Genomic DNA, 21576 nt, shown 5'->3' with positions numbered 1-21576 from the left:
TTGCATTGTAGCCAGTTCTAAACATTTTCACACTAAAGCAACTATCTCGCATTGCCAACGCATCCACGGCAATAATGACTGTATTCAAAATCTGTGAAAAAAAGTAAATTCCTCTTGTGCACGATTCGCTAGTATCCGAACCGATCGCATAATAATTTATTGCTAAAGAAAAGGTAACCAAAACATGATGCAATGAAATAAAACCACGAACTAAACGATCGGGTAAAAGCGATAATCGAACAAAACTTGCACCCACAATGCTGATGTCTCTTCCTGCATAACAATGCAACTAAATACCGATTGTTCTATTCCTTTTTTTACAACTCTATGCGTCTGTCTTTTTTCGCTTCCTTTGCGATCCCGTAAGCGTGGGCAGCTTTATCTAATGCTGTCAATCAACGTTTCGCATTTACTTAACAACATTAGGCGATTAAATAGACACTATTTAGAATTAAAAAATAAACAAACTTGCTAAGAAATGCTAAAAATGAACAAAGCCAAATAAATAGAAAAAAATTATCACATACTTTTGTTTGCTTTGCTGCTCCCTATTACGCCACAGCCAGGACTGAATCAGCAGAATGATATTTTCATTTTTACTGATTCACGAAGCTCTTTCTATCGTGTTCCTTCTGTGCAGTTCGCTAGGATCGGTCCTTCTGTGGTTCGTTCCCGGTGCGGCCGGAAACGATGAGTACAATCATGGTACAATCTGCTAAGCTGAATTCCTGCTTCTACATATGTAACTTAGCACACCCGGTAGGACAGTTCCGTTTAGTTCTATCACTGCCTTCAATCACAGCTAGCTCTCCGTAGTATGGCTCATTACTAGGAGCACCATTCGTTAACTGCTACCTTTTGTCTCTTTTCTGATGCTTTGCATACTAACTCTTATTTTCCCATCTTCTTACATACTAAACATTCACTGGCAGGCGTCACGTCTTCACTTCGTCAAGCTCATCTGCTCAAGCCTCTGCTTTGTATGTAACCTCTGATTTGACCTATGCTAACACAATTCCTTTGGACCATATTGCTGTTTGTGAAACATAAACAATCCAACCTAAAGCGAAATGGAAGCAACGCGATCAGATTGGTGAGTATCCTCGCCATTCCAAAGCACTCGTTCAAGCTTACGATATATTGTATGAATAGTATTATTATTATTATTATTATAATTATTGTACCGAACATTGGTTTCTTAGCTTAGCTTGTTCTTTTTCCTTTCCAACCTTTTCTGTTCTGTTTAGAAACGTTACCGTCTTTCCTGAAGCTGTTTTTCTCTATCTGCACCAGTTTGAGCCTATTAAAGGATTTGGTTTTAAGATTTACTCGTGCTCTGTTGGTATGGGGATCTCTTATAATGAAGATGCGGGATGTTTTAAGGTTCCTTGCTTATCTCAGTTCTCGGGAATGGTTGGCAAGGCTTGCTGAATTAGTGTTGCCGTGGGAGTAATCTTGCCAGAAGAAGCTAACGCGGACGGGTACGACACAGAGCCCGATGATGGTAAGGAGGGGCTGGATATGTCACAAGCGTTGAAATCAATCTCAGCCACTGGTTCTCGCCAGTAGTTGAAGCTAGTATACTCGTTATCTTCCTCCTCGATGTGTTTGATCGGCGGGTACAGCTGATCCACGATGTAAGCCATGTTGGCGTAGCTATAGAAAAGGAATGAAAAAAGAAAACAACCGAATTGATTAATATTCTGGGCGTAATATTCTTTACATACCATCGATATTAATGTTAAATGTGAGTATCTATCAGCGGTTATTATTTACAATAATCTTAACATATACGAAAACCAACATACGTTGCAAAGCACAAATAAGCACCAACGATATCCACAGTTTTTCAGTATCTTACAGAAATTAGAACGATGAGTTGTCAGAAACATTTTACATCACAGATGATAATAGTATTATGAAGTGATCGTTAAGCACCTTGTCCACCTTCTCACGCCCTCTATACACTTCGATAGCATGTATGAGTGATGGTAAGTAGCATAGTTGAGTATATTACACAGCAATAAAGCGTATGATATGGCTTGTATGAAGTAATCATCTTACTGATATGTGTTAGGATACCACTATATTCTCCTTCATCGTTGTCGCCATGCTTACCCCGGTTTCGACGTCCGGAAAGGGCACATGCCGAATCCACCGGCATGAGATAAACAAACTCGGCACTAAAATTTCTTCATATATGATGAAACGGTCCATTAGATCATTGGATGGTATAATATGGCTTGCTAGACGTTTACGTTTACAGCGTGAGTATTGCTATATAGTCAATTCTAGCGACAGAAGGTCCAAATCAAATAAAAACCCATGTGCTGTGTGTTAGAACATACTATCACATTTAACACTAGAATGAATCTTTTCATATTTTCGACGGCTCAGCCGATTGTTTAAAGATCATTTTGACTAGTTTTTTTTAGGCACAACAGGTTTGGCCTCGACTAGCGAGCTTCTTGTATTCCAATGTAGAACGGAATAGGACGGAATTGTGGACCATTGTAACCGGAGGATCGTGTTGATGGCACATAACTAGGAGGCCTACGTTATAGGAATAGAGAGCACTGAAGAGGCCTGCTCTTGCTGGTGGGATTGGGTTCGCTAGAGAGCTACACGGCATGCTTTACAAAGCCATTCTCGATCGGAGTAGAGTAATCAGCAAAGCCGGACTTTCGCGAGCGCTTTATTCTTAGCACCGATTGTTGTTGCTGCTGCTGACTTTGCGACTGCTGCTCGTCACCACTAGTTTCGATCGGAAACTGCAACGGCTCGTCGTCGTCATCTTCATCGTAGTCGTCGTCGTCTTCGTCGTAGTCTGAAAATTCAGACTCCGGAGACTCGTGCTCAATCGGTGGGAAGTAATCATTTACTACAAGCGACTGGCCGGCATACCTAGGCGAATTTAGTGTTACGTGTCAATGTCCAAAATGTACACGGATCGCGATCGGTACAAGAAAACAAAAAAAACGAAAGCAAAGCGAATCGCGCGTGTGTTTGGTTGGCGCGGCAACACACGCATGTTTTGTCGTTCGTCGTTGGTTTTGTGGGTTGAACATCAAATGAGGTACAATAAATGGAAAATAAAAAAGAACAAAAATACTAACATAAGTACCCGCGTGCAGAAAAAAAAACCCGGTATATTCGAACCACCCAGCACAAACGTGTCCACTGATGAAATCCGTTTAGTGCTTTAAAATTGAAATTCATATAAATGTCCAGATGAAAGGTGCTGTATGAATCGTTGATGATGTGTGCAGAAAAAATGGCCTGTGTACAGAATTTCCAAAGATCGTGCCACCTATGTACGTGTGTCTGTGATTGTGATGTGTGCGCGTATGTGCGTGTATACATATATATACATGTGTTTTTTTTCTTGTGATCAGTATCCTGTTATTTAGAACTCAGAAAACCCCACATCCAATCCACACTAAATGTTCACAAAACACATACCAATCCGAAAGCGAATTAATAATTCGAACACGCATTTCAAAGCATTTTTCTCTACAGCATGCTTCGAGGTTTCCTGCTGTACATATATGCTCCATCCATTTCCATTACCCTCGGTATAGGTATATGTACAATTTTACACAACTTTTTCTTTGTGGTCTAAAAGGATTATGATGGATTTGTGTTGTGTTCAGAATGAGCGAAGCGAACATGTTCGAAAAGATATGAAAAAATGGAAGGTATTGCAACTTACGTCGATTGGAATGTTTGCGTTAGCTCGTGCTTCAACTCTCCCTTAGGATTGATGGTGAAGATTCTCGACGTCGGAATGCCAACGGCACGGTACGCCCATACATCCTGCAAATGATGTTGACAAATGTTAGTTAAACATACTACAGAAAGAAAAAAAATTGTTATTACTTACATTGATCCTATTACCGTATCCGGCGTAGAATGGATTTCGTTCCGGAAACAGATCGCGAATGTCATTCAGACAGGCAATTTTAAATTGCTCAGGCTTCTTCTCAATCACTTCACGATGGAAAGCGGACATTAGGGAGGTTGGATTGAGCAGCAAAGGACCATCCGGCAGTTTTACATCCCCTTGACGAATCGACTGCAGATAGCCACGCGTTGTCTTGGCCTGTCCGATGGCCCGTGCGGATAGGTACAACATTTTATACCCATTTTCCTCAATCTTCGAGAAAAGTTGCGCCACACCGATCTGGTCCCAAGACTTGCCAACCATGGGCAGAATGTGACCAAGCACATCCGATCTAAAATAATATTATTGGTAACGTTTGAACTTTGCATTTTTGTCAATAATTTTTTACCTAAACACTTACTTAGTAATAGTTCCATCAATATCGGAAATGACTACCTTATCATTGTGCTTCCACTTGAACAGATAGCACATGCATCGCGTCGTTCCCTGATAGGCAGTGGTTACGCTAAACTCGATCTTGTTCATACCATCCAGAAGGTTCAGCTCCTTAATGCGCTCCGAAGAAAGGCGCAGCGTTTTTCGGTACTTTTCTCCACAACCCAGCAGATACAGAGTCTTCTCGCTGCTGTTGTCAATAAGGATGCCACCTACAGATTTTTCCATTGCTAGCTCAGAATCTTCCGACGATAGCGAACCATTATATCCGTCTTCGTTTTTCGACACATTTTTGTACGTCGGTACAGTCGCGTCCATTCCTCCTTCGTGGCTTTCATCTTCTGGCGAGTTCGAGCGTGATGTTTGCGTACCCACTGCTGCAGAGGTTTTACCATCCGGACCGTCACCAGATTCTTCCACAGGTGCAGTCGGTGTAGTTGGAGTCTGCGGTGTACCTGCTGGGGCCGGTTTGGATTCATTTGAACGGCGCCAGTACCACCAACGTCCTCCAGCGTTCGGCTGCTGTGGCTGCTGCTGCTGTGCTTGTTGCAGTGGTTCCTCTTTTTTGTCCTCTTCTATTCCCGAACCATTGCCCGGCTTCTGCTTCGCGTTAGCCAACAGCTCGTTTGGCAGTCCACACTGGAACGCTAGAATGGTCATGACCTGTGGACAGGCCACTTCCCAACTATAGTACTTGCCATTGATACGTACCACCAGATCGGGCGACTTGAACACACTGGGATCGGCCAATACGTTAGCGTATTGCAGACGGTGGCGCTCGAACTGTTCATCGGTAGGACCCGACGAACCTTCTGCACCGATCAATCCGCCACAGAGAGACAAAGCGAAGGAATCGATCGATTGGTCGACCATACTATTTTTCGTGTTACCCGTTGCGAGATGATCGCGCTCGTCAAAGTCGGAATCTTTACCACCGGGACCATCTTCCATCGAGGTAGGACTTTGCGGAATAGACGTACCATTACCGCTCTCACGATCTTCGTCATCACCACTTCCGCCACTGCCACGCTGACCCTGTTGCTGGTGTTGTTTCAGTTTCGGGAACGATGGAAAATACAGTTGGGCGATCTCCGGTTCGTTTAGCTTATCCAAATCCGACAGGTACATCCCATCTGGAACACTCTGGCGCTTTTTCTTGTTATTGTATTTCATCAAGCTCATCAGTCCAGTCAGCATCGAATTGTGCTGTGCCTGCTTGCCGGCCTCCGCATCAACCCCCTTCGGATCTACCTGCGTCGGCAATTCTCCCCAGTTCCACGAGTTGCCGTACATCAGACGCTCTTCCTCCGTTACGGGTTTTTCGCGCAGTGACATCTCAAACTCGGTGTCGCTTTGAATAGGAGTGGAAGGACGCGACTGTTGCGGGCTTACGCCTGTTCCAATATCCGTATCACTGAAGAAATGAATGTCTAGATCCGCATGATGACTAGACGTCATGGCAGGGCAATCGAGTACGGGACTATCGTTGCCCTCCTTCTTGATTGGATCGCTAATATCCGGGACCTCCTGATCGACACCCTCGGCAGCGTCCTCTTTCGGCAGTGAGCTGCCACTGGTCGACGAAACCGTCACCTGCGACGCCGTTAGACTGTCTGTCTCCGTTCCTTCATTCGGATCGGAATGGTTCGACCCAGCGCCAGAGCTACTGCTGGCTGAATTTTTCCGTTGTGTGTTTTTCTTCTTCATCAGTGACTTCTTCCTGCGCTTCTTTTTCGATTTTGAGTCTGCTGTTCCGTCTCCACACACAGCTGATTGCGTAGTTGACACCGCCACCGGGACAACTTCGGTCGCTTGACCAGACGGTCCGGCCTCAGTGGTTGGTTGAGCATCGATTGGTTTAAAACGTATATCCTTTACCAACTGATCAGGCGTACCGGTGACTAACGGAAGTGGTGTGCTGTTTTTCCATTCAGCAGCATTCGTCACCTGTCCGCTTGGAACCACATCAAGGTGACCATCGTCCAAACCTTCCATGTGGAAGATCTGTTCCTGTTCCGCAGCCTCGGCAGCGGCGTTCAGTTCTTGCCGCAGCTTCTGCGTGGTGTACTCCTTCTTTGTCAGTGAAAGATCCGGCCGGTTGGTAAGGTTGTCCGTGTGACGCCGATGGCTGTATTCGGATCTTTGGTTTTCGAATTTTGCCCGCTCCAGTTCGGGATTTTCGTTCGAAAGATCAACCGAGTTCCGCCGTAATCGTGGCAATATTTCTTTCTCCACAACGCTATCAGCTTCGAGCGTCCCGGTCTGACTCGTCACCATCAACATGACAGCGCCCTCGTCGATTTCAGTCGTAGGCCCTACAGCTACTCCTTCACCAGTGGCTCCAGCGGCCTCAATTGCTTCTAGTGCTTTAAAAATGGGCCCACCGGATCCATCGTTCCTTTGTACGCTTTCCTCATAGTTGCTCAAATACGAGTGGCTGGGAATGGGTGAAGTGGCCATATGGGCCGGAACTTCACTATCGTCTTCGGCGCATTCTTCCACGAAGAATGCTTCACCAGACTCCCCTAGTTTCATTTGTAGATCAACCGGCTCGCCATTTACCTCGATGTCGACCACCTTCTCACGGCTGCGCAGCACTCCGAGTTTCCCGAACCGCACGTGGAACGGCGAACTCACGAAGGAACCATCCGGTTGCTCCACCACTACTACATCGATGGCACCAGTTAGTGTGGCTCCATTGATTTCACTGTAAAACTCCTTAAAATTACTGAACAAGCTCACTATGCTGTTCATGTTGAGGCTTTGTTTACGACGAAGAACTTTAGTACAATCAACCCAACTAGTTACAGCAACTGCTCACAGTGTTGCGTAGAATATTTTCCTGGTCGCTTCACGATTATGCTTCCACGTTCAACGTTGCTTTGGTGGGCTATCTGCAAGAGGAAAGAAACGAGAGAAGCATGAAACAAACACATCGACTGAAGTAAGGGGAAACATAGATTAGATAAAACGATCGCCGTGGGGGTGAGGTTCAAGTTTCCATTCCATATTTTCCTACCAGGATGAGCTGTTATGAACGATAACGCAACCGAAGTTTGGTAACTTCTCAACCGTACTTTAACCTTTGAACACTCAAGTCTGGCGCATTAAAAGGTGATAATCACACCGAAAACCTACCATTCGCGTCACCACATTTGTTTAATCAATAGCCAAGAACAAATCAGAAAATTTTGGCATGAAATATTAACCTTTGCTATTATGCTCCTCTTCGTACTCTTATGCTACTCTACCTTTCTTCGTAGTTTATGAAAAAAAATTAAACAAATTCAACAATGGGCGACAATTCGTCTGTACCGGGACAAACTACATCTACCGCTGGGTGATTCAATAAAGCTTTCTTCGTTTACATTCATCTGTTTGACGTCGATCGCTTAGTTGGCACATTATGTTCTCGCTCTATGAGAAGTGCGATGTTCCTCCACTTTGGAAGATGCTTCAATCGTCCACTTACAGCCTCTTTGCCATTAAAACGATGGTATTGGTAAAACGGAATGCTATGACTGGTTGCACGATCATCTCCACACTATAGCCACGCTTGTGCCTTGTCGCGAGCAAAATTACGATCATTTGTTTGCACAAAGACAGGGCCGATGACGATGACGTGAATGGTGCGAGCGAAAATTGAGATTGATTGTCTACGTCTTTTTCTAGATGAGCGTTAAACAAGCAACCGTGATGTGGTGGAAATCGCGTTGGAAACAGCTTGTGACCAGAAATGGACAAATGCATAAAAATTACTTCATTGGCAAGGGCTAGAATTGTGGAAAATAAGATTCCAAGGAATTATAGCTACATAATAAATACGAAAACCCCCAACAGATTTAGAAAACCTTCGTTAAGTCTTAGTTAATCATCCACTCGATAAGAGTCATTAGAATCGTACAAAAATGGTAAATCTCTTTTCTTTGTCTCCTTGTCTAACCCACCCAATGCTTAACAATATCCGCTAAGGTCGGCAGGCTTGTCAGTACGCGCCCTGCAGCCACTGGTGTTTTGCCTGTGTGTTAATTACATCATGGAAAGTGAAACCTAAGACCTTCAGCAATGGAAGGGGGGCAGGGCAATTGCAACTTACCTCCCAAAGTGCGTATGGTCATTTTCTTTGCAACAAAGAATAGCAAGCATGTGTTGTAAACAGGCAGTCGAAAGCAAAACGCAGGCAATAATAGTCGTGCAAAGCTAAGTTGTATCCACGTTGGATACCTAGTGGACGTTGGATTTGGTGGACGACCATGGAATGGACAGTTTTTTCTAAGCGGAACAAATTCTGTCATAGTTTGCAATTCGTCTGCTTGCGTTGGATAACATTTTTTTGTCTAGGATTCATATTTTTAACAGCACGTTTTGCAACGTTCTTTTACTCAGCGACACTCGAATGTATAGAGGTGGTACGTTTGACTTTCCTTCTCAAAAATAATCTCGGTCTCCGCGTGCGACGGGTGGCATGTTTTGAGATTTGGGTCAACGGCTTCGGCAACAACTCACGCGATCAGCTGACAGCGAAACACCGGTTCTTTTTTCTGCGCGTTCAACACAACTCTGACAGCAAGCTGTTTCTTCCTAGTCGTTTCTTTTCTATCGGAACGCACACAATTTAAACTTTACTTTCGCGATTTGCCTTTGCCGTCGACGATGATGATGACTGGTTTTCCAGGAGTGCAGGGAACGAACAACCTTTGGACTTGTCTCGCGCGTCATCGAGCGTCGGTTGCGCTGATGCACGATGCAGCTGATTGCGTTTGCTGTTTGCGTGAAGCATGCGTTACGTCAAAAGGTACCAATATGGTTGCTTCATTAATGCATCCCTTGCGTTCCAGAGGTACCATTAATGGGCAACAAATCGAGCAGCTAGGAGAGATATTCACGCGTCTAGAACTTGCAACCGGTTCTGCTATAATGAGTTCCAGCTAAAAGGGGAAATCCAACAGGAAGCAACCCATCAGCTGACTGATCAATTAAGTGGAGGCAAACTTGTGATCTATTTCCAAGAAAATTTGTCTAATTCAAAGCGATCCGTGAAAAGTACCTCACGTGGCACACACATTTATCATTTTGCGCAGGGTATGACCAGCATGTGAGAAGCGGTTGAGCAATAAATGCTATTTTTGGCCATCGTCCCAACACAGCTCTACCTTGCCATAACACCTTTCTGAAGTATTGAACATTTTATAACCCTAGAAACTTTGCTTTCTTTCCCTTTAAACCCTGGTAAGCGGCTCACGTTAAGACGCCTGTTTACGCTGTTTACTGCAAAAAAAATTAGTCGTGTTGAATAAGAACAACTACTGAACGGAAAAACTGAACCACAGCAAACCGGTCGTCTGTGCCAAGGACAAAAATAGTTTCCGTCTTGTTTGCTTTTGTTGTTTCGCTTCTTCCTGACCGCGATCCTGGCCCTGTTTTTCGTTTGGTTTGATGTCAGTGTCATCATTAGAAAAACCGACCACTATATGCCCGACATGTGGCGGTTACCGTTTGTGATGAGCAAAATGAAAAGTGAACAACCGCCGACACAACATACAGTCATAATACAGCTTGAAATAGGGCAATGTTAATTAACTTTTACAAACGCACAAACGCAAGAATTGAGAACAAAGCGTTTTGTTAAACAATCTCACCTGATAACTGTGTATCTTAGCTCCGTACACTTCTACCCTACGATGAGGAACAGGATGGCACAGAAAAGCAAAGCGTATTTGCACATTTCACAACATTCGGAGGAATATGTAGCTTTAATTCACTTAAACTGATCGGATGCTGATCTCTGTTAAACCGCTTGATTCTTCTGCCCACTGCAGAATATCCGTCCGCTATGAAACTCTCTTCTTTGTTCCAACCGCAATCCAAAACCCGGCGAAGCCTTATGCTTTCAAACTCAGCGTCAACACGCCAAGAACCTGTTTCTGTGCAAGGGCTTTGTTTTGATTTGGGCTTTGCTGCCCACCAACACACATTCACGAACCGATCGTTTTTATATGATCTTTCTCGTACAACAACTCGATCGTCTTCTTTCACTTGTAATACACAGTTCAACAGTTCAACGCTCTGTTTCAAAGTACCTAATTTGTTGCCTAAACGTGCAATAGTTCACATTTTGATCAACGAATTTTCAAGTTTTCTTTGCACCTCAATTAAACCCCTATCGACTTTTCTTCTCCCGTGTAGTTGGGAGGGATAAACCACTGGCGGATAATAACCGAACACTTCCGTTGCGGTTTACGATTGTTCTGCGAATGAATGGTACGACGGGCAGCAGAGAACCGCGAACTAGCTTAGCTGATGTGCTGTCTGTTCACATGTCGTGGTGTCTCATAGAAGCATCATCCCCACCCGTACTCATTGACCGCATCGTAAAGGGGGGTGGACTTTACATATGTGCGTGTTTTAAGGGTTCTCTCTGTTCGCCGTGTTGAGCGAGATAGCATTGCGTGGTGTGTGGTTGTATGTGGCCGGCTTTATAGTATATACCACGAACATCACATACATACGGGGATTGAGTATCGGAGGAGAGCCACACTTGCTGCACGAACCCAACAACCCTCAGCCATTCCCATTGCTAATATGGCGACAGAGATAATTTTGCGCGTAATTACACGCGTCCGCCATGGTAGGGGAGGTTTGCGATCAAGCACCTACAAGCATAACGATCATCATCATCGTCATCAGTGAAGATGTTTACCAGCGGACAATACTGTCATTGGAAAAGAAAATTTGTTTCAATCCGTTAGACCAGTAACACACTTTCATGATGGAAAATTAAATATATTTTCCGCACTATACAACAGACGGAAGCTTCATTTTATGAGTTCTGCTAACAAGTCTGAGGTTATTGAAGCGTGGGTAATCGGTTTTGTACAGGAATGTACTGTAAAGAATTATTGTTTACTTTTCCAGTAGCGTCCAGTAGATCTCGCTTCCTTATGCGTACCATGTGCTAAGCCACGTTCAAAGCAAAACTTAAGCCAGCAGCTTTGGTGAATAGTTGTTCAAAAATAGTCAATCGAACATCATCTTGGCAGTCTCTACTCATGTCGGGCAGTGTGTTGGTAGTATTCGTCCTGTATAAAGGCGGAAATGCTGTTCAATTGTCAACAACAGTCCATTTTTGAACGTTCCTTTCATGTGTTCCCCCTTAATCTAATATATATTGTGCATTTTCTTTCGGATTCGGAATATCCTCTCAACTTCTGTTAGACATTTGGACGACATCTAAAGCTGAGTCACGCATAGCCTAGCGACGTCTTGTTTTTCTTTTAGAACTAATTTATTTGCATCGATATGGATTCACTTAAATACAGTTCGCGCGTGCAATTCCGCATGATACCATCCATGCGGGACGACGGTTGCGCAAATTTATCCGCATGTGCAACACGTGATTTTGTCCGCAATTTTCACCACTGCCGCGCAGGGGTCGCAAGTGATTGACCGATGAATGTGAAACAATCGACCACTACACAATGCTTCCCAGCGCCACTCTTAATAGAATGCGAACCACATGAATGTGTAAACGATTGGTCGTTGAAATCTGAACCAAATGTATCGGACACAGACACAGGGAAACCTTACTCAGAAGGTGTAAATTTTATAAAAATACGATTTTTCTCGCACACTCTGCTTTTGCTTTCGACCTCTTTCACTGAACCGGGTTGGTTAATGTTTATGTATGTTTTTTTTTTCAAAAGAAATTCCTTCCGATCGCCAAGGTCAACCCGGCGATAGAATGAGAACCTCTTTAAGCCGTACAAATGGATTACAAGTTAGCCAAGCACGTGCCTCGCATCCACTCGAAATGGGGTCTGGGTGGAACAGGAAACAGTTGGTGTGAAAAGCCACCTTCGATCTCGTTACACCTGCTGCACGACCTTCCATCTTGGACACATGCCAGAAGGATGGCAAACATGCTATGCCAAAGTTATCATCTTCACCGAAATAACATTACTCGATCTTTCACATATCGTACGCATTATACAATTTGTCCTATTTTTTTCACTTGTTTTGTCCAAAGGTATCAAACGCGCAATTGACCACAAGTGTTAGCGATTTCTGAAGGTTAGTTCTGAAATTCTCGCACACATGGAACAGACATGCAAAGTGCGTCAGAGGTAGGCAAGTTTGCAAAATTGCGTCCACGTCGCCATCATGGCCAGCAGAACAAAAGCGTGTGTGAGCGTAATCTAAATTGATATTTTTTTTTTGCTTCTATCATTTCTAGCCGGCATCTAAACATCGGTACCGTCTTGTTGTGTGCGTGTCGCTTTAAAAGCATATAGCACACCTCAATTCCTTCCTTGTTGTTTCCGCACCTTCTCTGACGGTGTGTGATTTGCAACATTTTGATACGCAATTTCTGGTCCGTAAACTTCCTTGAGCTTTCTTCTTTGTTTTTACGTGACATACGTCTAATTCTAGACACAACGGTTTGTATTTTGCCTTTTTGCACACCATCATTGTATCGGGGCATTCTAATCGAATATTTAGATTTATTCATTCGCGGACAGGCTGTGCCCTATTGATTACGGATCCGCAACAACAACACTAGTTGCTTCCGGTACGAGTAAAGCTCAATTTAAATGGCTCTACCGTTTTGTGCCGAGGTTAGGTAGTATGTGCGAGGTTAAGTATGTTCGTACGGAACACCGCTAAAGAATTAGCCGCTCACTTACCCTGTAATAAATTCAATCAACTAGAACACACGTTCCATCAACCGTCGGGGTATAGTTTACGTAAAAATTGTGGCCCACGAACGCCGACATTGATGCATAGAGTAACGGTGTCGTCGTTGTTGTTTATCCGCAACTGACTAGAGCAAGAACAACAACCGTTACCGAAAGAGGTTGTTTTGAAGTAAGCAGGAACAATTGCGGTTGATCCACCCTCACTCACAACAAGAGGTCCCGGTACCTCCGTGCGGTACACGTGACAATGTAACTGATCTACCCTTCTCGGCTGATGGGGTGATGGGGATAAAACATGTGGTATTTTACCCCGTGTGCCACCTCGTGGTATGCCACTGGAGTGGGACTGTGATATGGCAATAACTACTTGCTGCATGGGAAAGTAACCGTCCTTTGGAGTGCGTTGGCGTGTCACGCGATGTTTACTTCATCCAGGTTGTTTACTGTGTTATACAACGCACTGTGATCTTGGAGATGTGATCGCAAAGCAGAAAAGGTTTAACGATAACATCTTCTTATTAATCAATGTGCACACCCCCAACCGGGCTATTGTTACAAGAGAGTTCAAGGAAGCGAATGATCGGAAATATCGATATATATGAAATTATTGAACAACATCGTTTATCTTGGGGAGTCGTATTGGCAATAATGAAGAAATAATTTCCACAAGCAAAAAAGCATGGATTAATAGTCAATTGCGTAAGAGATTCTTCAGTAGATAATGGATTGCATGAGGTTTTATTCATCGATCATACAGTATACAGTATTGGGGAAACTTATGCTGCACATCATTTTCTATATTTCCTGTGCCAGGGCATCTGTATTTACATCCAGCTCACACCCCTTCTTCTTAGATAACATACTGATTCGCGTTTCCAATTCTCCACTGTCTCGAGTGCCTCGACTTGGGGCCCGATTCTAATATGCGAGATCGTAAACAACTGCCCAGTGCAAACAGTAAACAACGAAGAATGCGCGCTGAACCTGATCTGAAACGTGACGAGGATCATGAATGAGTTTCCACTTTCCAGCCAACTTTAAACATTATTTCTAATGCGCCTTCCCTCCTAGCTGATCGTGTGTAGCTGACTTCCGCCTAATATTTTTTCTCTCCAACATCTTTCAACACACCCACCACTACCTTGTGGTTTCTCCCCGGGGTCAATCGGATGGCGAATGGTATAGTCCTCCTTCCACCCTACCTCACAACGACAATGTTGGCGCCAAAAGCTGACAGGGGTGGTGCTGCTGCTGCTGTGAGAATAAATATCTAAACAACAGACTGTGCCAACCATTGCTTTACATTCTAGTGGTGATGAGGGGGAGTTGGGGACGGGAGAGGGCATTTTTTGCGTTTAAATACTTTCCTTGGGGGCACGACCACTTTACGCGTAAACAAGTTAGAATGACGACGCTTCAAGTGAAGGCGATAAACGGTGGCGAGCAACGAACGAACGAAGGTCAAACCGTCCCCGCTTTTGCGTGGAGGAATGACGGCGATGACTACGGTGGAAGTGCTCTACCAAACTTACTGTCCGCGACGATATGCTATTCGAAGGGGGTAACAGGACTGGTTTGGCTACGATGACAAAACATATTCAGCAGATAACTCTTATCAGCTTTACTTATATTAGGCTTTAACTACAGAAAGCTGCTGACAGATTCACAGCCATCGTCACAGTTCTACGGATATTTGCTTCTCCAATAGCGAAACTTCTTTATAATAAAAAATGGACAACTTCTTGTAAGATTGTGAGGTAAAATTTTTTTTATAATTCTGACATTCGAAACGATGTTGCGAAAAAGTGTACGAGAACTGTAGATTACGTGTGCGTACAAATTTCCGCAAGACGTGCCTTTCTGCCACTAGCCAATAGTGAAGCGTCGAGCGATCCTAAGACAACGGCCGGTTCGCTCTGCTCGTCTAATGTCATGGGTGCTAAAAGTTGCGGCGTAGTTGCCGCCGGTTTTCTTGCCACAAACAAATCATTCCTCGCAACTCACTCACCCCAAAACCCTACCACCCCTTATAGCAGGAAGACGGATGGATGTGTGCGTCCGATCTATACCCGGGAAGTAAACTGTTGTGTTGTTGTCGGTGCGTCAGCGAAAGTGGTTTTGTCTATGTAGGTAAGCGTGGTATGCGCTCGCGCGATCCCGTGCAGCTGGTCGGAACTTGGCGTGTTTTCTAATCGGACCCACAGGATGGGTTAATGTGATGTGTCGAAGAAGGAAGAGAGTATGTAATGGTCTTAATCTAATCTCCAGCCGGTTGATCCCATCTGCTGACCTTCATGGACCGACCGTTTGAATCGGGCCAAGATAGCTGTATGATTTTGTTTGCACTATTGCATGCGCAATGTTCGAACAATACGATTTGTGACGTCAAACGGGAGATAATTGCGGGATTCAGGACCGCATTCACGACTTCCTGCTTCTCATCAGCGCCCATGAAACTACAATAGGCGATGAAATAATACTGAATCTAAACAGCAAAGAATTATAACTCTTTATAATTCGCATAATTCAAGCTTCTGCTAGCAAAAGAGTGGTTCATCGAAACGATTTCAAAAGATCGTACAAGAAAATCTTAACTACAACGTGATGGTACCGTGATGTGGCCACATTAGTGCCGTACATTGACATTCTAGAAAGCGTGCTCAAACCATCGTTCTGCTGGGACATAGCCTGCACGGTTGTAGAGATCTCTCTTGTTATGGAATTCTTGTGCCCTGATAAGCCCAAATACAATTTCTTCTAATCTTGCCACAACGAATGCGTCACGTGCTGTGTGTTTTCAGCAGCAAAGCACGAAACCAATCCGTGAGGATCGGAATGTTTAACAGCTGAACAAGCATCGATATTCAATTGGAGACTAACATGGAGACACTTTTTCGGGAGCAACTGTCCTTAAAAAAACAACAGAATTTATTTCATTTTATGTTCCATAATCGCTCTTGTTCACGGGTTTCCCGGTGAGTCATCGCCATCGACCAGACGGATAATAAGCGGCGGGGTAGTCTTATTGGCTTCTACGGCATTTCCACTATTCGTTGCATACGATGCATGCATGCAGACAGGCTGAGATATGATATTTCCTGCATTTACACACACGCAAGCATTACGCATGATAGAAGAAGAATCACGAAGTGCATTTTGTTTTGTTTAGGTACACATTTGCTTCGTGTGTAGCCGTCCTCCCCAAAGCAGGAAGTCCAATAAACGAAAAATGTATGCTCAATCATACGTTCAAGCGGTTTACTTTTCAAGGCCCCTCTACAACGGAGCGTGGGTTAATTGTGATAACCGTGTATTGGTAGGTGGTTCGTTCGCAGTCAATAAAATCTCTCTTCCTACCATCAGCGAGATAAATTCAGGCAAAATTCGCCCTTAATATTTTTTCCTTGCCTTTTCTGCGTAGCTTTTGGATCTCTATCGTGGAATGGTGGTTTAGCGCCCATCTTGGCCGACAGCCGGCTAAATCAGCAATTCAAATGCTTTCCACCCGCGGTCCAATTCACGGCCACACATCACCGCTGCAGACCAACCTGAAGTAGTTCGCTGAACTCCATTTTTCATCGCCGGCGTAGAGTCGCGATGCGCAAGCACCGTTTCTGCTAAGGAAGTGTGCTTTCCGGGACAGATCGATGACCTTCGGAGGAACGTATGGATGGTGTAAGTAAACCATTTTCATCGATTCAAGGCTTCCGAATATGCAACCGAGGTTGATTTTTCTCCGGACACTCGACACACCCTAAAATGTTGGGAACGCCGGTGCTAGGAAAATGAAGGACAAATTTCTCCAGAAGTCATACGATTATCGTACGATGTAGTTTCATGGTACCTTCAACCGGTCCTGCGATGCATGAGTCTTTTTTTACGACAACCCTTTACGCATGGGAACAGGTCAATCGTACGATGTTGTGGCGTGATGCGTTTGTCTGGCATCGCACGTTCAGGGGAAATCGACAGCGGTTGGTGGTACCAATACTACATCAACTATGCTCCCCACTACCATACAACCTGGCGAACACGGCAAAACGACGCGCTGAGTGGCCTAAACAGCTGCTGCATGGTTAATCGTGGGTTCGTTCTTTGTTTACAATGAATTTCTCAGGACAGCAAACTGCTAGAAACGATCGATATTCCGATTGATTGATTACATGAAAATGATAAACTTCTTTCCATTTTACATCTCAGCAGCTCAGCTTACGAAATATGAACGAGCCGGGGACGTCTCACCCAATGAAAGGAACATTTTCACTCTTAAATTGAAGTCTGAATTGATGTTATAGGTAGGTACAAAGTTCTAAACTATCTCGGTAAAATTTATGCTTGGTGTATCTACTTACCGCTGAACTTTTCCTTCGTAAGAAAAAATCCAACTCGAGCTAAAAGAAATGTACGCTTCTAGAACGATGCCAACCTTCACACAGTATTCGACGTGCTCTTTCGGATCATTTGTAACTAACTAGACCTGCACCACAAATACTGTTTTATCCCGTAATGTTTTCACTCGATTTCACTACCCTCTCGAAGCTCCAAAAATCGCGATTTTCAGAACAATTTCACGCACGGAAAACCTTGGGCTTCACTTTCGATTCGGTTTGGAATAGATGAAAAATGCATGCACTGCATTAAGCCATCTGATTTTCGTAGGAAATGAGAAAAAACACACTCCACTGAAGGCGCGTGTACACTCCTTCCAATGCGGCTGTCAAATCGCAGCTGTCATGCCGATGGCCAACACCGGAATGCGATGTCATCAGCATGGAAATTGGAATGGATTTTAAAATTTAATAAATGGTATTTGTAATTTTATTAAAAGTTTTAAGCTGTGTTTGTTGTTCTCATATGAAAACAAGCTGCCATTACGATAACAATATCGGCGTTTGCTTTGAAATGAACAGACCTTAACATGTATTTGCTACTGGGGTAAAGCTCAAAGTTGTAAATCGGCAGGTAATTCCTGATCGTCAGGAACATTTTCCTGAATCATATCGGCCCCATCGTTAGCTGGATCCATTGGTGCAGGTGCGTTGGTGTTCTCAGGACCTCCGAAACGGATAGTTTCTTCTCTGTATAAAAATCCATTTTTGTTAACTTTACAATACACCTAGCGCTTGTGCCGCTTTCTATGACTTACCCATCTTGAGGGACAGCCTCAATAAATGATAGCAAGATTGATAAAATAGCAATAACTGCCACAAACTTTCGGTTAACCATTGCGATGGAACAATTCACTGTTTTCAATGGTTTTGTGGCGGGTTGGTTTGGTTCCTTGCTTATATAGGTATTAGGAATCTATCAAAAAAAGGAACAATACTGCTGGAAAAAACGATAAACTCAAACACTAGTGCAAAATTGTGTAAACTGTTAATCCCTTTGTATACAGCGGGCAATTGTTAGTGCCGACACGCTGTCTGCACAGGTGTAATTGAATTGACCATAATGTCTATCGGATGTGCCATCGGAAGCTGCAAGTGGAACACAAGAACGATTTGTGATGAATTGTGAAACTCAAGCAATAAACTATTAGTATGTCCATTAGCACTTGTATTTCTGTCGTGTAGAAGACTGTTTACATATATATTTTAACTGCATTCACAATTATGTACGACCTTCTTATTAACATTAAAAACGATTCCAAAAGTTTGTTTAAAGAACTCGCTGGAAAAACAGATTAATGTCTGTACCTCGGAAGCCAGCTTCACCACCAATCGATCGCAGCTTTCCCTTCTGTTTGGGGTTCTTCCATCCACCGGCCGGATTTTTCAATAGGAAGCTACGTAGCTGTTCACGAATGGCATCAAAGTGTGGTCCAACGGTCATAATTTCATGTACCAAATCGTCGACACACAGCATGCCGAGCGAACCGAACATATCTTCTACCTGTTTGTTGGACGTCAGCGGTACGGGCTTCTTCGATTCGGTACCTGTTTCATTGCAGCGCAATCGGACATACTTGAAGAGCAGTTCCTGAACCACACTGATGTTCGGATAGCCCCAGATGACATAAGGTTCTACAACTTTCAGCTGAGCGAAGACCTCGGGAGTCAAGCGATGCAATGTGGCAGAACGTTGGAACTGTAAACCAAGCCGAACTAACGTCTTCAGCACATCCTTGTTGGGTAAGAACTTAATGCCACGATGCCGAAACACTAAGACCAACTGATTTTCTTTGTATATCGCCTCGTTCTTCGGCAGAATACCTTTTTTAAAGAAGTTACGCTTAATGCGCTTGGCATCGCGTTCGGCAATGCGAGAGTGGCCCACTACTGTGGTTATCTTCCGGAAGGATGTACGCTTCTTCTTGGGTAGCGGGGCTTGCTCGGCACGCTTGGCCAACTGCTTCAGGCGTCCTTTGCGGTGAGTCAATACACTGACCTCTTCCGATGGGAGTTTGTTCGGGATAGCGTACTTTTCCATGGTATCTGCAGGGATTTTGGGTAAAATAACAGAGCGGCTTGGTTTCCACGTGGTTTCACTCCAGATACAAAGACAACAGAGATGAATCAAAACAAAGCTTCCGACATTGAAGGAATGGTCCGACAACATATGTCGAAGAGTTTTGAAGCCGACTACATAAACGGTCCCTAGACAGCAAGAATGAATTTGACATCGTTACAAAATCAAAACACAGTGATAAGAATAAAAGAAAAGATCAAATTCCTATAATTCCGGTCCAAAAAAAGGTTTTTGATTCACCCCTTGATGTGTGCCCTCACTAAAATCTCTTTTATCTGGTGATTAGCATAGAAACACCCCAAATACTAATGGTGTAATAGTGATAAACATCGCAGTAAGGAGAAAGTTCAAGAAGGGATTCGGATACTATCGTGCGGAGTCGAGACGCAATTGGTGTTTCTTGTTGTGTAAATAATATTAAGTGAGTTTTAACTAGATAACACTAAAAAATGGTAAGTCTTGCACATGCCAGTCTTCTGTGTGCGTAAATGAATTTAGCATTTTATCTTTCTTTTTGCAGAGTTACCAGGATGAGGAAGAACAGGTAGGATCGTTTCCGAAGGACTTTGGGTACGGGGACTTCGAGCATGAGAATGACGGGAATCGGGTGTCGGATGATAAGCCTCGCATTCTGTTGATGGGGCTACGTCGCTCCGGTAAAAGCTCTATTCAGAAGGTGGTCTTCCACAAGATGTCCCCCAACGAGACGCTTTTCCTAGAGTCGACGAACAAAATAGTGAAGGATGACATCAACAACAATAGCTTCGTGCAGTTTCAGATTTGGGACTTTCCGGGGCAAATTGATTTCTTCGATCCGACCTTCGATTCGGACATGATATTCGGAGGCTGTGGGGCGCTGGTGTTCGTAATCGATGCACAGGACGACTACGTAGAGGCATTAACAAAGCTGAACCAAACCGTTACCAAGGCACACAAGGTCAATCCGCGTATCAAGTTCGAGGTGTTCATTCACAAGGTGGACGGTGTGAGTGACGATTTCAAAATGGAATCCCAAAGGGATATACACTCGAGGGCAACGGACGATCTAATTGATGCGGGACTCGAAGGGGTTCATTTAAACTTTCATCTAACGTCAATCTACGATCATTCAATCTTTGAAGCGTTTTCGAAAGTGGTTCAAAAGTTGATACCTCAGCTAGCCGCACTTGAGAATCTGTTGAATCTATTTATCCACAATTCGGGCATTGAAAAAGCGTTCCTCTTTGATGTGGTGTCCAAGATTTATATCGCAACCGATGCGACTCCGGTGGACATGCAAAGCTACGAGCTGTGTTGCGACATGATCGATGTGGTGATTGATCTTTCCTGCATCTATGGGTAAGTTGGAAGGCAGCGAAATACCATTTGCAACAACAGGCACAGTTAAACTGAATGTTCCAATTTCATTCGCAGATCTCGTGATAATCCGGATGTACCCGCGTTCGATAACCAGAGCTCGAGCATTATAAAAATGAACAACAGTACGGTGCTGTACCTGAGAGAGGTGAACAAATTCTTAGCCTTGGTGTGCATTATTCGTGAGGAAAGTTTCTCCCGGCAGGGTGTGATCGATTACAACTTCCTCTGCTTCCGTGAAGCCATCACGCAAGTGTTTGAGCTTCGCTTTAAGCACCAGAAGTTGGAAGCTATCGAGCAAGACCCGGACAATTTGGAGGATCTAAGAGATTTTGAACGGGGGGATGTAATATCGTCCATGAAGCGATTCCAGGATTAAGCCATCCATTGACTCTTTTGGTATTGAACTTTCTTACAATCAAAATTGCGCGAGAAATGAAAAAACAATATTCAGGGAAATGTGCAAAATGAACGTCTAGAAAGACGTAGATTTCCATTAGATTATGGGCGGCAGATTTTGTTTGAAAATGTTCTGTTTTAAAGCTATGCTTTTGTTTTGAAAATCTTTATATCTGTATATGTGACAAAGGACACACACTGTCTAATGAACGTGAAAAGGAGCCTTCGTTACCGTTAATGTTTTGATTCGGAACTAATATCCCGTATTTCCTAGATTAATATCGTATTGCAATGAAATGAGTTTACATGCAAGACACA

General features: G+C 43.9%; 3 protein-coding genes across 5 annotated transcripts; 1 reads left to right on the top strand and 2 right to left on the bottom strand.

The window, feature by feature from the left end:
* Positions 1 to 108: 108 nt before the first annotated feature.
* LOC125769932 (phosphatidate phosphatase LPIN3) lies at positions 109 to 17709 on the bottom strand. Of its 3 annotated transcripts, none has more exons than XR_007419120.1 (6): positions 17388 to 17709; positions 4305 to 7233; positions 3884 to 4235; positions 3713 to 3816; positions 2119 to 2904; positions 1542 to 1656 (listed from the first exon to the last, which is right to left on the bottom strand). XR_007419120.1 is itself a non-coding variant. In XM_049438989.1 (5 exons), exons 2-5 carry the CDS (start codon positions 7091 to 7093, stop codon positions 1398 to 1400), a joined length of 3504 nt encoding a protein of 1167 aa, XP_049294946.1. In that variant the 5' UTR covers positions 7094 to 7233; positions 9979 to 10627; the 3' UTR covers positions 109 to 1397. The 3 variants fall into 3 exon arrangements, 1 of the variants encoding a protein (XP_049294946.1); XR_007419119.1 differs by lacking the exon at positions 17388 to 17709 and adding an exon at positions 9979 to 10628; XM_049438989.1 differs by lacking the exons at positions 2119 to 2904; positions 17388 to 17709 and adding an exon at positions 9979 to 10627 and having other exon boundaries at positions 109 to 1656.
* Positions 17710 to 18568: 859 nt separating this feature from the next.
* Positions 18569 to 19573, bottom strand: LOC125769938 (60S ribosomal protein L7-like 1). The gene has a single exon (XM_049439001.1). It carries the CDS (start codon positions 19462 to 19464, stop codon positions 18694 to 18696), a length of 771 nt encoding a protein of 256 aa, XP_049294958.1. The 5' UTR covers positions 19465 to 19573; the 3' UTR covers positions 18569 to 18693.
* Positions 19574 to 19642: 69 nt separating this feature from the next.
* Positions 19643 to 21572, top strand: LOC125769937 (ras-related GTP-binding protein C). The gene is made up of 3 exons (XM_049439000.1): positions 19643 to 19955; positions 20024 to 20841; positions 20917 to 21572. The coding sequence occupies exons 1-3, from the start codon at positions 19953 to 19955 to the stop codon at positions 21236 to 21238; spliced, it is 1143 nt and encodes a 380-aa protein (XP_049294957.1). The 5' UTR covers positions 19643 to 19952; the 3' UTR covers positions 21239 to 21572.
* Positions 21573 to 21576: the final 4 nt, after the last annotated feature.

This window comes from Anopheles funestus, chromosome 3RL (assembly GCF_943734845.2).
Source record: "Anopheles funestus chromosome 3RL, idAnoFuneDA-416_04, whole genome shotgun sequence".
NCBI classification, from domain to species: Eukaryota; Metazoa; Arthropoda; class Insecta; order Diptera; family Culicidae; genus Anopheles; species Anopheles funestus.
This window is presented reverse-complemented; position numbering and strand designations above follow the sequence as displayed.